The sequence below is a fragment of the Salvia splendens genome, chromosome 6 (assembly GCF_004379255.2).
Source record: "Salvia splendens isolate huo1 chromosome 6, SspV2, whole genome shotgun sequence".
Classification (NCBI taxonomy): Eukaryota; Viridiplantae; Streptophyta; class Magnoliopsida; order Lamiales; family Lamiaceae; genus Salvia; species Salvia splendens.
Genome location: NC_056037.1, coordinates 38,131,725 through 38,146,310, shown reverse-complemented (window position 1 = coordinate 38,146,310; position 14,586 = coordinate 38,131,725). Strand labels below are relative to the sequence as shown.

Below are 14,586 nucleotides of genomic sequence, written 5' to 3'. Positions count from 1 at the left end.
TTTTGGGGTCGATTAATTATTGGTAACAGTTATAGCAAATAAAGTCGTACTCCTATATATTACAAGACTCAAATCCAAACCACTGAATTAAGAACGTCAGTTTTGGTTCAAAAATAATTTTATCCGTAACTAGCAGGACGAAGGTTTTTTTTTTGTTCAAAACTGTTGATTTTTTGACAAATTTTTTTTGTTTTACAGTCTTTTAAATCTATTTTGGGTCAAAATTGGCGCTTAACCGAAAATATGAATCAAAACAGAACACATATAAATAGTTTGCTTGTTCAGGTTCAGCTCGTAAGAGGTGGTTCGGATTTTAATCAATGGTCTGATTTGAACCAAACATTCCTTATATGAAATTAATAGTGAATTAATTTGAAGCAAGTTTGGTTTGTTTAATTTGGTCAACTAATTAAGAAGCAATTAAAATTAGGTTCACTTTTATTCCTTAATAACTTGCAATTTGTATATAAATCCTAATTTTTTTTAGATATTTGCCAACTGATCATAGGCATGTTGTTTCCGGTACAAATAAGGGAATTTTTTTTTGGGGGGGACGGAGTATTTTATTCATTTTCTAATACTATCATTAATATGGTCATCTTCCATTGCTTATAGTATCATAATCTAAAATCATGATCAAATCTCCACCCTTAGATTTTAAAATGAGTGGATGAGATTAAATCTTACGAATCTCAACAAATAGTTTACAAAATATCAACACAGTTTTATTGAGATTTCACTGAGATTTTACATGCAATATATTGAGCTTTTATAAGCAGATTTTTTTATGTATTTGTTGACAAAAAAATATGCTTATCAACATATACGAAAACTGAAACAAAAATCATCAAATTTTGTCATCCGAACGTCGTCGAAACATATGCAAGTGATATCTCATTATAATCCTTATACAATTACCTTTAATTTGATATATTTTTTCAAAAAAATAATTTAAATCGAGAAAGTTACGTAAATTTAAAGTTTTAGGATAATTTTAATAAGAGAGAATTGACATTAATGCCATTTAATTTTATTTAATACTTATTTAAAATTAAAAATATAATTCACTTGCCATTATATCAACATCTCCTAATCTAATGATTAAAAATTGATCTTAGTTTTAGATTGCTAATTAGTTAGCCATTGATCACATCCCATAATTAATAATACCAACATCATGAATCTATGATGACACATCCTTTATTTAATTATTTCTATTGAATACTTTTAGTTTATGTCTAATGCATGAATATGCATATAGTTGACCAGGAGTAACTACTGTGATTGAACAAATGGTAATGATTAAATAGGCCACGTAATTTATCATACCATAATTGATTAACGTGTACGTCTCTTTTTCTCCTTTTCATATAATCAATTATGTTAATAACATATCTAATAGAATGGTTAACATCTGATGTCAATTATCGAGTTTGTTTCAATTATAATGGGACGGTGGCCTAAATTTCCACCTTAATTTGTGTCATTTTCAAGCTTGTACAATCCAATTTGCGTTTTTCAAAGTAAACTAAGAATGATCAAATTAGTTTATTCAAATATAGAAATAATGTATGGACCATATGCTAAGAGTGTGAGATGGGCATTAGACTATGGTTCTTGACGTGCTAAGAAAAAGTCTTTTTGAGAGTGGAACACGCTTTCCATGTCAATTTACATGTGATATTAGTTTCTTATTTGCAGTCGAAGGGTGTTCGGTTATTCAAGATTAACATATCTCGACATTGAATTGATTTATGATTTCCCGAGATTTATTATCACGTGATAAGAAGGTCAAAACTCATAAGTCAAGATTAATTATAAAACCGAACACTATCAGAATGATTCATTTTCATCAAAACGAACACCACTAAATGCACAAGTAGTAAAAGGTACATGTTGATATGCAAAAGGTACGGCCGTGAAGGCAGTTTGAAATCCGCATCCACCGATTCGTGTCCACTTATGGTGAAACTTGCCATAGCACAGTCTGTTTCCAGTCACCTCTCCACCTCGAACATCACCAAATCCAATCCAATTTCCGGCAACGGATCATTCATGAACCGACCAGATGGCTTCATGCGCACCCTTGTCCGTACCCACCAGCACAGGAAATGCAATGTCACAAGCCATCAAATCCTACGCCCTCTGTGAAAATCTGTGTATAAAGGCCATTCATCATAATAGGCCATACATGATAGAATCACAGTATCGACTGTGCTCTCTTCTCGGGTGCGTCTGGGAGGCTCAAGACGGGTCAGGCCACTCGTGATTATGTAGTCACTGAGAGTGTTGAATTAGATAGCTATGATTAGAATGCTCTTCTAGACATGTGCTGCAAATGTGTATATGTTGAAGAAGCAATAAAAGTGCAGAGAGATGGGATTATATCTATGTTAAGAATGCTCTTATAGACAATGTGTATATGTTAAGAACTGCTGGCCACCAGAGGCGTACCGAACCCGGTACATTGGAGCTGTATAGGAACCATTTCTGAAATTGCCAGACATCAAAATTATAACGAAATGTGATGTAAAACTTGTCAAATTCATCAGAAAGCTTTTTCATATATGCACAAATCCAGTAGTATACACTGAAAAATGACCTCCAGCATACAGCATCTGTAATAACTGTAAGCAAGAGCTAAACAAATTCAACTAGCTAGTTTGAAAGCATCAATGAAGAGACCATAAGTGAAACCCATTTTGAAGTTGTTGAGGAGGGCGACGGGGAAGGTGATCTTGGGTCTGCTATAGTAGAACCTGGTTACATACTCGGTGATGAGTACACACAGCACCGCGGCTATAACATCATTGACACCTAAAGCTCCGAACGACAGGGAGATGGTTTGGGCGACGTAGAAGCCACCCAAGAGAGAGATACCGCCAAAGAGTGCCCTTCTTGACGGGCTTCTGAAATAGTTGCGTGAAACATCTGGTATGATTCGTATGATGTCAACCAGTCGTCGAGGCCCTTCACTTTCCTGCACCGCAACTACTCTGAAGGAACTTGATGAGGATCTTGAACTTAACCTCGTTCCCCACTTTACATTCCAATTGCTTTTTTTAGCAATCAATCCGTATTCTAGGAAGCCAGTGCAAGTCAAAGATGCACCATTTGCCATCTGCAACAATCCTATAGGAAAGAAATCAAAGATATTCATAAAACTGCACCATTTTCCATCTACAATAATTGCTCATGATATCAACAAATAATTGTCTCCTCCGGGAAAGAATTCGAAGATATTCACAAAACAGCATCATTTGCCATCTGCAGCAATTGCTAATGAATATCAACAAATAAATGTCGTCTTAAGGAAAGAAATTGATGATATTATCGACAATTTTCCCAACCAAAAACCCTGCTTCCAAAACACACGATAACTAAAGAAAATAAAAGAAAAGAGCGTATCTTTTAATGTTCAAGAATAAACTATGATGATCTTTAAATCAAAAGGAAATGAAAAAGGCAAAAATTCATAATATCACTTTCTTCAGAGATCAAATGAGCAGCGCCATGTAAATACTAATGTAGCTGAAAATCAATAAGAACAATAGCAGCCGCGGCAGTATACCAAATCATGCCACAATATATGGGAATTTTCTAGAGCCCCTTCACATTGATAGCATTTTACATATCTAGAGAAACTTACACATAATCCAGCTGAAAAATTAATAATAATAAGAGTAACTGATGCAGTATATCAAATGATACCATATTTCGAAAATTTAGACAATTCAGAGCCCATTACTTAACATCGATAAATTTTTTTCTCGTATCTGGAGAAATTGAAGCATCAAAACTCCAACAAGCACAGAATCAATGAGTTCAATAGTACGAATTACATCATATATTGCGAAACGAAATCATATCTGCCAGAAAATGAGTGTAAACTGAAAAAAGGTCGGAAGAGCTTGATAAAAAGATCAATGGCGTCAACATTCATTCACCGTCGAAAAAAGATAAATATTACAGCTAAGAAACGCACCGTGTAAGCTTGAAGCTGTGAATTGAAAGAGCGAAATTGGTGGTGAAAGGGATTTCGAATTTTCGATCTGATAATAAGGAATTTTGAGGGAAATTAGTGCTTCATCGGATCCTGACCCGCTCGTCATGCTTGACGTTGGTGGGTCGGGTTGTGGGCTGGCCCGGGAAAGTGGGCTTAAGCTCCCACGGCCCACCAAACGACTATTTTGTCAATTTTCTCAAATTATAAGGATATTTATTGAATAATTGTGCATTAACATCCATAGCCAGGTCAATTAGTTAGAAATTCATTATCGACATTTCGAACTTAAAATAATTTTAGTATGTTACAATTATAATTTTTAAAAATATTATTATTAATAATTAAAATATACTAGAATATTATATGGTAAAACTTCAGGCCTATGTATAATTCATTTTTTTATCTTTAAATTTTACAGTTAAGTTTACTCTATTTTGATTTTATAAGAAATTACTGATCGACAACAACAATATTCAACAGTGTGCAATAATGTAAAACAGGAAGTCATAAAAGTAGTTTTATTCCTCAAATTAAATAGAAATCATCTTTGTTGGTTACATGTAAGTTCCAAGTTTTATTGCAAAGAAGTGGATCGTCCAAGTTTGATTGAAGTTCCAAGGTCAGTTTGCTGCATGAGAATAAATGAAAAGTATTAATTAGAAATTGGCGGAAAAAGCATGAAAAGTAAAGAGAATTAAGTTGGATGAACATACGGCAAGAGAAGGGAGGGAGGTTGCATTGGGCGGGGATACGAGAGGCAATGCGGAGGGTGCTGCACAAGCAGTCGTGGCTCACGCTCTGAAGAGCGCCACAACAGTCGGAGCTAGGGTTCCCGGTCGAGCCAGGCACCACGAACGGTGTACACACGTTCAGACTCGACAGCGATGACGAGCACGTGTCTTGTGCCCAGCTGCTTCCTCCCATTATCACCAATATCACACACATAACCACACACTTCATTGCTATTTATGTATTCAAATTCAAGCAGATCAAATAGACTTGTACTATTTTTGTTGTGTAGCTATCTTCAACGTATGTGTATTTATAGGGACATACTATTATAGAGGCTATACACTTATGTTGCTTATGTTTTTGTTTGCATGACCAACCTAATTCTATGCCATCACATCTTGTGCCTAAATAAATTGAAATAGTACTATACATGTGTACTACAATGTTGATACGTTTATAGCTAAAAATATTAAAAACTCAAATACACAGCTAATAGTGGTTTTGAACTGTGAATAATCGCCTACATTCACATTAATTATGAGCTGTCAATAACCTAAAATCTAATACCATTTTCACAACTAATTAAGAGTAATTTCAATTTTTAAATTACTACTAACCTGACATAACTAAGAGTCATTTCAAATTGTAAATAATAGACCGAAAACATTCATTCGCAACCAAAAGTGTTTTTGAATTTATGAATGATAGTCTAAAAGTTCTCGTTCATACCAAAATCAACTTATTAAATTGGGACGGTAAAATGAACACTTATTAAATTGCTAACTAATTAGCCATCTAAAATTAACATTAATTTTTAATCATTAGATTATGAGATTAATTTAATGATTGACATAGTAGTTGATATTTCAAATTTAAATGAGTATTAAATAAAATTAAAGGGTATTAATGTCAATTCTCTCTTATTAAAATTATCCCAAAACTTTAAACTTACGTAACTCACTTGATTTAAATTATTTTTTCGCAGATAATATATCAATTAAAGGTAATTTTATATGGATTCTAACGAGATCTCAATTGCATAGGTTCCGACAACGTTCGGATGATAAAATTTGAGGATTTTTTGTTCTAGTTTTCGTATATGCTGATAAGCATATTTTTATCAACAAATACATCAAAAAATCTCAATATAATGCATGTAAAATCTCAATATAATACATGTGAAATCTCAATAAAATTGTGTTGATATTTTGTCACTATTTATTGAGATTCGTAAGGTTTAATCTCATTCACTCATTTTAAAATCTAATGATATAGATTTGGTTTTAATTTTAAATTATGATGTTATAAGCGGTAGAAGATGATTATTGCACTGGTATTATCTAAATTCGAAACTGGTATCCATAAAAATCTCACACTTGGTTGTCTTCACGTAGTCCATCAACAATTGACACGACTCTCCACAAATCAAGATTCCCATACATAATTATTAGCCCAATCTTTCGAGTATAATTATAGAGCAGAATTCGTTCCGAGTTATTGGGAAGTTGATCAATCAAAATCAAATCTTGGTTTGCGCTGTTGTAAATCAATTGAATCTCTCAATAAACTCAATACGCCCTTTTCTTTGACTTTCGCTTCTGTCCCTTTTCTCTTTCAGCTCATCTGATGGCTTCGAGTTGGTTCCTTCCTTTTGCGGTTGCTCTCTCTTGCTTCTTTGGATTGCTTCGTGGGAGCCCCGGCGATGCCGATTCCGTTTACCAGTAAGCCAATGATTCTGTGAATAGCAATCAAGAGTGTTTCTAGTTTAACTTTGCAGCATGAGTTCAGCACTTCGAATTGAAATGTCGATTCTAGAGTAGGATTTGCTGTTGAGGATTAGTTTGTTTGTTTAATTTCTTTTGCCATGATGTTTGGACATAGATGGAGAATCAGGTTGACATTTGAGACTGAATTTAGATTGGAATTGGGGAGAAATGAGATCTTACTGCACTAATTGATGTAGGCTTAGTGTTGACAAATGATGTTTGGAGTTGAGATGCTAATTTGGTGTTAACAGACTAATGAAATGTGGTTGTGAAACTGATGTTTGTATACCAGTAAGCCTTTTGAGAATTTTATGATTCTCTGAAAAGAAATCAAGAGTGTTTCCGGATTAAACTATCGATTTTAGAGTAGGATTTGCTGTTGAGGATTAGTTAGGTTGTTAATTTTCTTTTGCCATGATGTTGGACATAGCTTCTCTTGACATTTGTGGCTAAATTTGGATTGGAATTGGGAGATATGAGATACAGTATTACTGCAATTGTTTAGTGTTTCATTCTCATTGTAGCATACGGAAGCAGCCTAATTGATGTAGGCTTAGTGTGGAGGAATGATGCTTGGAGTAGAGATTGCTAATTTGGTGTTAACACAGACTAATGAGATGTGGTTATGATGTTTGTCTACCAGTAAGCCTCTTGAGATTGTTATGATTTTTTGGAGAGTAATCAAGAGTGTTTCTAGATTAAACTATCAAATTGTCTATTCTAGAGTGTGATCATTTGCTGTTGAGGATTGCTCTGTTTGATTATTTTCTTTTGCCATGATATGGGACATAGTTTCCCCTAACTTTCTGGTTATGGAGAATCTGCTCAACATTTTTTGACTAAATTTGGATTGAAATTGGAGAGATATGAGATCCTACAGATGCAGCCTAATTGACGTAGGCTTATTGTTGAGGAATGATGTTTGGAGATGAGATGCTACTTTCAAAAGGAGTGTTATTGATGTTGAAATGGAAAGATGGCTATTAGAGAATAAAGTGGAAATATTGTCTTTTCTTATCTGTGTACTAATCACTCTATAAGAATAGGATGGGTGTAATCGAGATTTTAACCAATCAAACCAGTACAACAGATTCTTTTACGTTTCGTAGTTCTTTGAATACAATGTTTATTTTCTGCATTTCAATTCTATTTTCCAACAATTGCATAAGCAGGTTCTACGTTAACAGACTAATGAGATGTGGTTATGCTGTTTTTATACCTTTAGAATTTTATTGTTTCAACTTTGTCAGAGGAGATTGAACTAATAAAAGTACCATATTAGATTGTTTGCCCGAATGATGTTTCTGTCATTGGCACTATGACCCCTTTAGCACAAGATGAATCTTTTGTTTGTCTTTCAAGTTGAATATGAAATGAATCTTGACAATAAAGTTTACAACATTTTTCGTGTTCAAGATTAAAACCTCCCATACGATTCTCAGGTGATCGTTTAGTTACTTCTCCTCATGATGTTAACTTCGTTTTGTGAGATGACAGATTACAGTTATGAACATTGTGCCTGTTAATTCGTACACTTTTCCTCTGTAGAAAATGCTTTCCATATATAGCTGATTCGTTGTAAAGTTCTGTGCACACGGCATATGGTTCATTGAACTGATTTTTGTTTTGTTTTACAATCTGAATAACTTCTAGGGCTTGCGTTCAGCAATGCGAGAAGACTGGATGTGTCGGGAACGAATGTTTCCAACACTGTAATTTTTACTCTAATGAAAATTCGACTGATGGCCCGTGGTATCTACAGGAGCCACTCTATATACAGTGGAAGCAATGGGACTGCCTCAGTGACTGCCGATATCACTGCATGCTCTCGAGAGAAGAAGAACGGCAGAAACTTGGCCACAGACCTGAAAAGTATCATGGCAAGTGGCCAATTGAGCGCATGTATGGTATCCAGGTACATAGAGACATTTCATAACACATCGAACGCCTTCATATTTTAACGTTGCTAAGGTCTAGCCCCAATGATACCAGGAACCAGTTTCTGTGGCCCTCTCTGCTCTTAATCTAGCCGTGCAGTTTCATGGATGGGTTTCGTTTTTCATCCTCGTAAACTATAAACTACCTTTTACACCAAAAAAGAAAACTTACTATGACTATACGGGCCTGTGGCATGTATATGCTATCTTCGCAATGAATTACTGGTTTTGGACCGCAGTTTTCCTCAGTCGGTGAGTATCTTTTTTATACGTTTAGTAAACTAATCGGGCATGCACTTTTGCATCCATTTACAATTGATTACCATATGCAGAGATGTTGAGCTGACTGAGAAGCTGCATTACTCGTCTGCTGTGGCATTACAGGGATATTCCCTCTTTCTAGCTCTAATACGAGCTTTTGGAGTGAGGCTTGAAGCGATAAGGGTCATGATTGCAGCTCCAGTGTTTGGTATCCTAACAACCCACATATTGTATATGAACTTCTACGAGTTTGACTACGGTAAGCGCACTACAAAGCTCTTCTTGTTAAATAATCCTTCAGTTTGTTCTATTTAGATTATTACTTAAGTAAACGCGGTTATCTTGGTAGCGTAAGGAAGATCTAGACGAAATTTCCTGTATCCTAATTTGTTGATTCGTATTTTAGCCATTCATTATGTTCGCGTGTTAACAAAACTATCTCCTCGACTGCTGCAAGTAAAACATTGCCAAGTATATAGAGAATGTAAAAGCATGTGTGGTTGGATCATACATTATGAGGAAAAAGACAAGAGTTGTTCTGTTTTATTGGTCTGAACACTGCATTTGATGAAAGATGATATATTGACAGGATGGAACACGAGAGTTTGTGTAGCAATAAGCGCGCTACAGATTGCAATATGGGCAGCGTGGGCAGCTCAAGCTCGTCATCCTCAGCGATGGAAGCTCTGGGTGATTGTATTTGGAGGGGCCATTGCCATGGTCATAAAACTTTACGACTTCTCCCCCTGGTGGGGGCTCTTGGATGCTGGCGCTCTTTGGCATGCAACTATGATTCCTCTTAGCTATCTGTGGTGGAGTTTTGCCAAGGACGACAGCGTGTGGATGACCTCACTCTCCATCAACAAAAACAAATGAATGCACAGGAAATCTTTGTGAATATGTCTCATAAACACAATCATTGGATGAGATAGCTCACAAGAGTTTGTATTCATTCGTCTTGTTTATTATGTATGGTGCTTGTAAGAGTTCCCTGCATATTTCATCGTTGCACTCGAACATACAACAGGTACCCTTGATTTTCGAAAATCGCCTCTTCCCCACGGCCCAAAGTTGTCGTACATTACGCCTATAACATAAAGATCGTGTTTTGTGTTGCGTTTTAATGGATGATTAGAGATGATTTGGCTAAAAATGATACTAAAATTAAAATATCGGTATACATCTTTCCTAACATTCGCACTTGCCAATAAAAAGTGGGAGTGCAAATTCAAATTTGAGATTAGAGCAAAACAATTCAGAAAGAATAACTCCAAAGTGCCACATCAGCGTCGATATCCACGTCATCAAGGTAGAAAGGCGGCGGCAGCATCAAGCCCTCCGCCAAATTGGACACCAATCCATGCATCCCAAACACCTCCTCCTCATCCACAAACCACTCCTCTTCCTCCTCCTCCTCCTCCGCCGTCTTGGCCGCCTCCGCTGCCGCCTTCCGGATGTCCTGGGCGCTGGACGACGCCGGGACGGGCAGGCGCCACGTGGAGTCGGCGAAGTTGAGGCAGGCCGAGCGCCCCCTGAGGGCCATCGCGGCCACGTCGTGCGCGCGCGCCGCCATCTCGGCGGTGGCGAACGTCCCGAGCCAGATCCTGGTCTTCTTGTTGGGCTCCCTCACCTCGCACACCCACTTGGCCGAGCCCCGCCGCCGCACCCCGCGGTACACCGGGTGCCGCGTCTCGCGGAACTTCTTCCGGCCCGCCCGCTTCTTCGGACTGTCGGAAGCCAGGGTCACTGACGGATCTCCGCCGCTTGAGATGTAATTGTAGCTCCTCCTCAACTTATCCATTTATAGTAAGTAAATATGTTTTCGGAGATATTAAGGTTTGATCTTGGAAGTTGTAAGTGGGAAGTGAGTGTTTTTTTTCAGTTGTTTCAGTTAGGGAATGAGTGATTTTAGTGAAGTGTATATATATATATATATATACGGTTTATGAATTGGGACACGGAAATGACGCAGTAAAGTGACAGGCTGGCGGGCCACGGTTTGAAGAAGTTAGTTAATTTATAGGACAGCTGTTTTGTTTTTATAGACAGCTCATCCAAATTTGAACTACTCCATTTGGCCACGTGTATCATGACTGTGAATAGTGAACTTCTTGTGATTGTTGAAAGGAAACAAAGGCACTGCAGCAGAAATTTCCCATTTGTCCCCTTCCAAACATATCCATTCTTTTCAATAAACCGTCAATCACTTGACACTTGAATTTCCAGAATATGGTATACACTTATCTAATAATATTGGAGCAAAAGATTAGACTAATTATGCAATTACGGATTTCAGCGAGGACACTTGTACCTATATCGATTTGGTAAGATAATCAAATTGACTAATTCACTCTCTTTCTTCACATATTAGTCTTTTGAGATTCATTCTCATGTTTAATTTGTGACATTAGGCTTTTCTTGAAATTCTACTACAACAATCTCTAGAATTAAGGAGCATTTTCTTATTAACATGGTTGTGGCTAACAAGAATGTTTGGAAGCCAGTCAAATGAACAAGCCGGTCGTTTATCAATAAACGGATGGTGGATATTAAGGGAAGGTCGGATATTATGTACTTCCAGTGTAAGGAAACTTTTAAGGGAACGAATGTGTAGGGACGTGTAGACCAAATAGACTCTATTTCCTAATAAGCTAGTCTTTTAATACTCTATTCTTTCGTGAATATGTGTCTCGTTTTTTTCTTTTTGTCCATTCTCCGTTACATATCTTATTTACCTGCTATATTTAATTAGTAAATCCCACATTATACTAATTTATTTCAATCATATTATTATTACTATAAACCTAATAGAATGGGACCTATATCAGTACTAATTTTACTATTTTTTACACCTATTTATTTTATATTTTTGAACATTAAAACAAGTTTATAAAAAAACCATAAATTACTGAAAACACAAAGCAAAGTAGGAGTATAAAAATACCAGAATTTTGTATGTGGATTAGTTTAATATTGAGTGTGGAATGGGCGTAGTGGTTTTTTCAGTTAGACCATGTTTATCGGCATTTGAGGTCCACCGCCACGTAGAAAATTTAATTAAAAAAAAATAAATGCAATACATGGTCTCTCTCTTAGACTCAAGTCTCCCTCTTTGTTCAAACAGACCATGCGGTCTCTCCTTCCCTTTCACTACTCAGCCAATGAGATTGTGCCAAATGACACAATTTCATTGGATGATATTATTATTTTTAATAATTAATATATCTTTAATATGTTATATTAAAAAATTATAAAAATTATACCAAAATTCATAATTTTTCTTCCTCTATAAATATAGACCACATTTGCTATAGTTTTGCACACAAAAAAATATCTTCTTTTCTCCTCCTATAATCCTTATTGTTTAATTGAATTTCATATTTTTTAGTTTCCCTTGTTGCTAGCTATGGAGGATGATGAGAATAATATATTCTCCGATTCCCAAAACTTCAACCCTTCTCAAAACTTCAACACTTCCCAAAATGTTAACCCTTCTCAAGATTATTTCTCTAGCTTTGATGATGGAGATGCGAATAATGATTTCATATATTCTACGAATAGGATTGTGAGTCTAGCTTTTTACATGAAAAATAAAGCCCAACTTCAAAACAGAGAAGCTCACAAAGCTCTGCTAAACGATTTGGTAGAGCATATATGGGCAAAATTTGGCAATTGCAATTGAATGTCTAGTTTTCATCTTAGGTATGGGCACCAATTATGTATTTTCAATTTCGTATTTGGATGATTGTAATTTATGTATTTTATTTGTTTGTTTTTCTAATTTTTAGTTTGTCATTTATTACGTTTTTCGATAAATTTACAATAATAAGTATTTCATATAATAATAATAGTATTAAAAAAATATAAAAATAAATATATAATAGTGTGGTTGGGTGGTCATTGATAAACCATGAAAATATGTTTGGTTGAGTTGGATGAATATTAATAATGTAGAAGATGGTGTGGAGGAGATATAAATGAATTAAATATTGAAAAAGTGGATGGTTGTGTTGGGTCGGGGTTCCTGATAAACATGGTCTTATGGAGCAGTAGTAGTTAAGTAAACAGGTGGCAAGCTGACCGGGTCTCATTACAGTACACGGATGGCAGTTAATCTGCTGTTTTTTCCACGGAAACGCGTATCCACGTGCTCTTGTTATCCACTTTTTTCAAACATTTCCTACTCATTGTATTCATCCTTTTTATTTATTGGTTTGTGAATCAACATTTGTGTAAATCACATTTTCAAATTATAAATTATTGGTGAATATTAAAACAAAACAATTTTTCATTATTTTGTGTGTGAAGTCACCGTAATTTTTTAGTCGTGAATAAAATTGTCACCCTTCCATCAATTTATTTTCTCGAAACCTCCACCAATATTTACTTGTATAATCTATATCAATATTTTATTGACTAATTTCGGAAGACGGGCATACTTCAACTCATTCGTTGGAATTTGGATTCAAATTTCAATTGTAATTTATGAATTACGATTATAACTACATTAATTATAATCGGAGGTTAATTAATTGAGGTGGATGTACACAAACTTTGTCCTTTAGAAGGTGTGAAAAGAATAAGAAAATATGTTACTGTCACGTTTGTTTTCTCAGGAATGACAATAGAGTAAGGATTAAGATGATAATCTTGAAATATCAGTTTCAATTTTTATCAATACTTCTTATAGATAGTAGTAGTAGTAGTCAAATACTTCAAAGAAAATGAAAGTTACTGTCACATTATTGTGACACGAGTATTGAAATTATGGAACATTTTAGCAGATCATAATGGAACATCAAAAGTGGGATCCCACATTAATTCTTTTCTATTGGAATGTTTGTGATAACAATTTGGTGACTGAAATTTAATTTTTTTATAATTTATTAACTATTTTGTAGTTATAAACTCGAAAGAATAAACACATAGTTGTATGCTATAAAAATTTATTAGGGTATAAAATTTTAATGCGACGTACTTTTCTTTTGATTGGACTGATCAATTGCTTGTATAGTGTAGCTAATGTCCACCTCATTTTATTGAAAATGATACAATATGATTAAAATAAGTGATGTAGTCTACTCATAAATTTATATGGTACGTGGCCTTAGAGCATCCGCAACGGTGGCGACGGTCGCCACCGCTGTTCGCGCCGCTGGCAAGGCGAAGCACCGCCGTCGCTGCGCTTGCGCCGCTGGCACGGCGGCACAGGATTGGGCAACGGCATAGCCGTTGCCTTCAAATTTTTTTTTTTTTTACTTAAAAATCGGTATTTAATTGTAAATAATGATAAAAAAATAAAAAAAAAAAAAAATTTTTCCAAATCCAAAAAATATGGCCGTTTTTTTCCCGTTTTTTCTGAATTTTTTTGAATTTTTTTATTTTTTTTCCCCAAAATCATCAATAAATACACACATTCATCATCCATTTATCACATCAAATCATATCTCATTCATCTCTCATTCATAATTCTCATACAAACTATCAACACATTCATCCCTCACTCAAAACCTCAAATGGATTTCACCCATATTATGGCGGAAGCGGAGCGCGAAGAACAAGAATACTACGAACAACATCGTGTCGCTTACGAAGCATATGTCATATGTAATTTTATTTAGGTTTTTTTAATGAATTTTATTATTATGGAAATGTTATTGTTTAATTGAATTTTAAATTAATTGTGCTCACTCAAAACCTCAAATGATTTTTTTAATTTTTAGTATTTTAATTATGTAATTTTTAATTTTTAAGCTTTTAATTATGTCGTTTTTATTTTATTTGTCATTTGTAATTTTATTTAGGTTTTTTTAATGAATTTTATTATTATGGAAATGTTATTGTTTAATTGAATTTTAAATTAATTGTGCTCGTCCTTGCGGAA

General features: G+C 35.1%; 3 protein-coding genes across 4 annotated transcripts; 1 reads left to right on the top strand and 2 right to left on the bottom strand.

Annotated features, from left to right (window-relative positions):
• Window positions 1-2,544: 2,544 nt before the first annotated feature.
• LOC121806718 (ycf20-like protein) lies at window positions 2,545-4,234 on the bottom strand. Its single transcript, XM_042206845.1, has 2 exons — window positions 3,986-4,234; window positions 2,545-3,132 (listed from the first exon to the last, which is right to left on the bottom strand). Exons 1-2 carry the CDS (start codon window positions 4,110-4,112, stop codon window positions 2,651-2,653), a joined length of 609 nt encoding a protein of 202 aa, XP_042062779.1. The 5' UTR covers window positions 4,113-4,234; the 3' UTR covers window positions 2,545-2,650.
• A 1,872-nt stretch (window positions 4,235-6,106) lies between these two features.
• LOC121809392 (post-GPI attachment to proteins factor 3-like) lies at window positions 6,107-9,713 on the top strand. 2 transcript variants are annotated; one of them, XM_042209981.1, is made up of 6 exons: window positions 6,107-6,267; window positions 6,357-6,459; window positions 8,158-8,419; window positions 8,497-8,693; window positions 8,774-8,961; window positions 9,292-9,713. In XM_042209981.1, exons 2-6 carry the CDS (start codon window positions 6,365-6,367, stop codon window positions 9,576-9,578), a joined length of 1,029 nt encoding a protein of 342 aa, XP_042065915.1. In that variant the 5' UTR covers window positions 6,107-6,267; window positions 6,357-6,364; the 3' UTR covers window positions 9,579-9,713. The 2 variants fall into 2 exon arrangements, with proteins under 2 accessions (XP_042065915.1, XP_042065917.1); XM_042209983.1 differs by having other exon boundaries at window positions 6,113-6,279.
• A 130-nt stretch (window positions 9,714-9,843) lies between these two features.
• LOC121809393 (dehydration-responsive element-binding protein 1C-like) lies at window positions 9,844-10,589 on the bottom strand. The gene has a single exon (XM_042209984.1). The coding sequence runs from the start codon at window positions 10,501-10,503 to the stop codon at window positions 9,958-9,960; it is 546 nt and encodes a 181-aa protein (XP_042065918.1). The 5' UTR covers window positions 10,504-10,589; the 3' UTR covers window positions 9,844-9,957.
• Window positions 10,590-14,586: the final 3,997 nt, after the last annotated feature.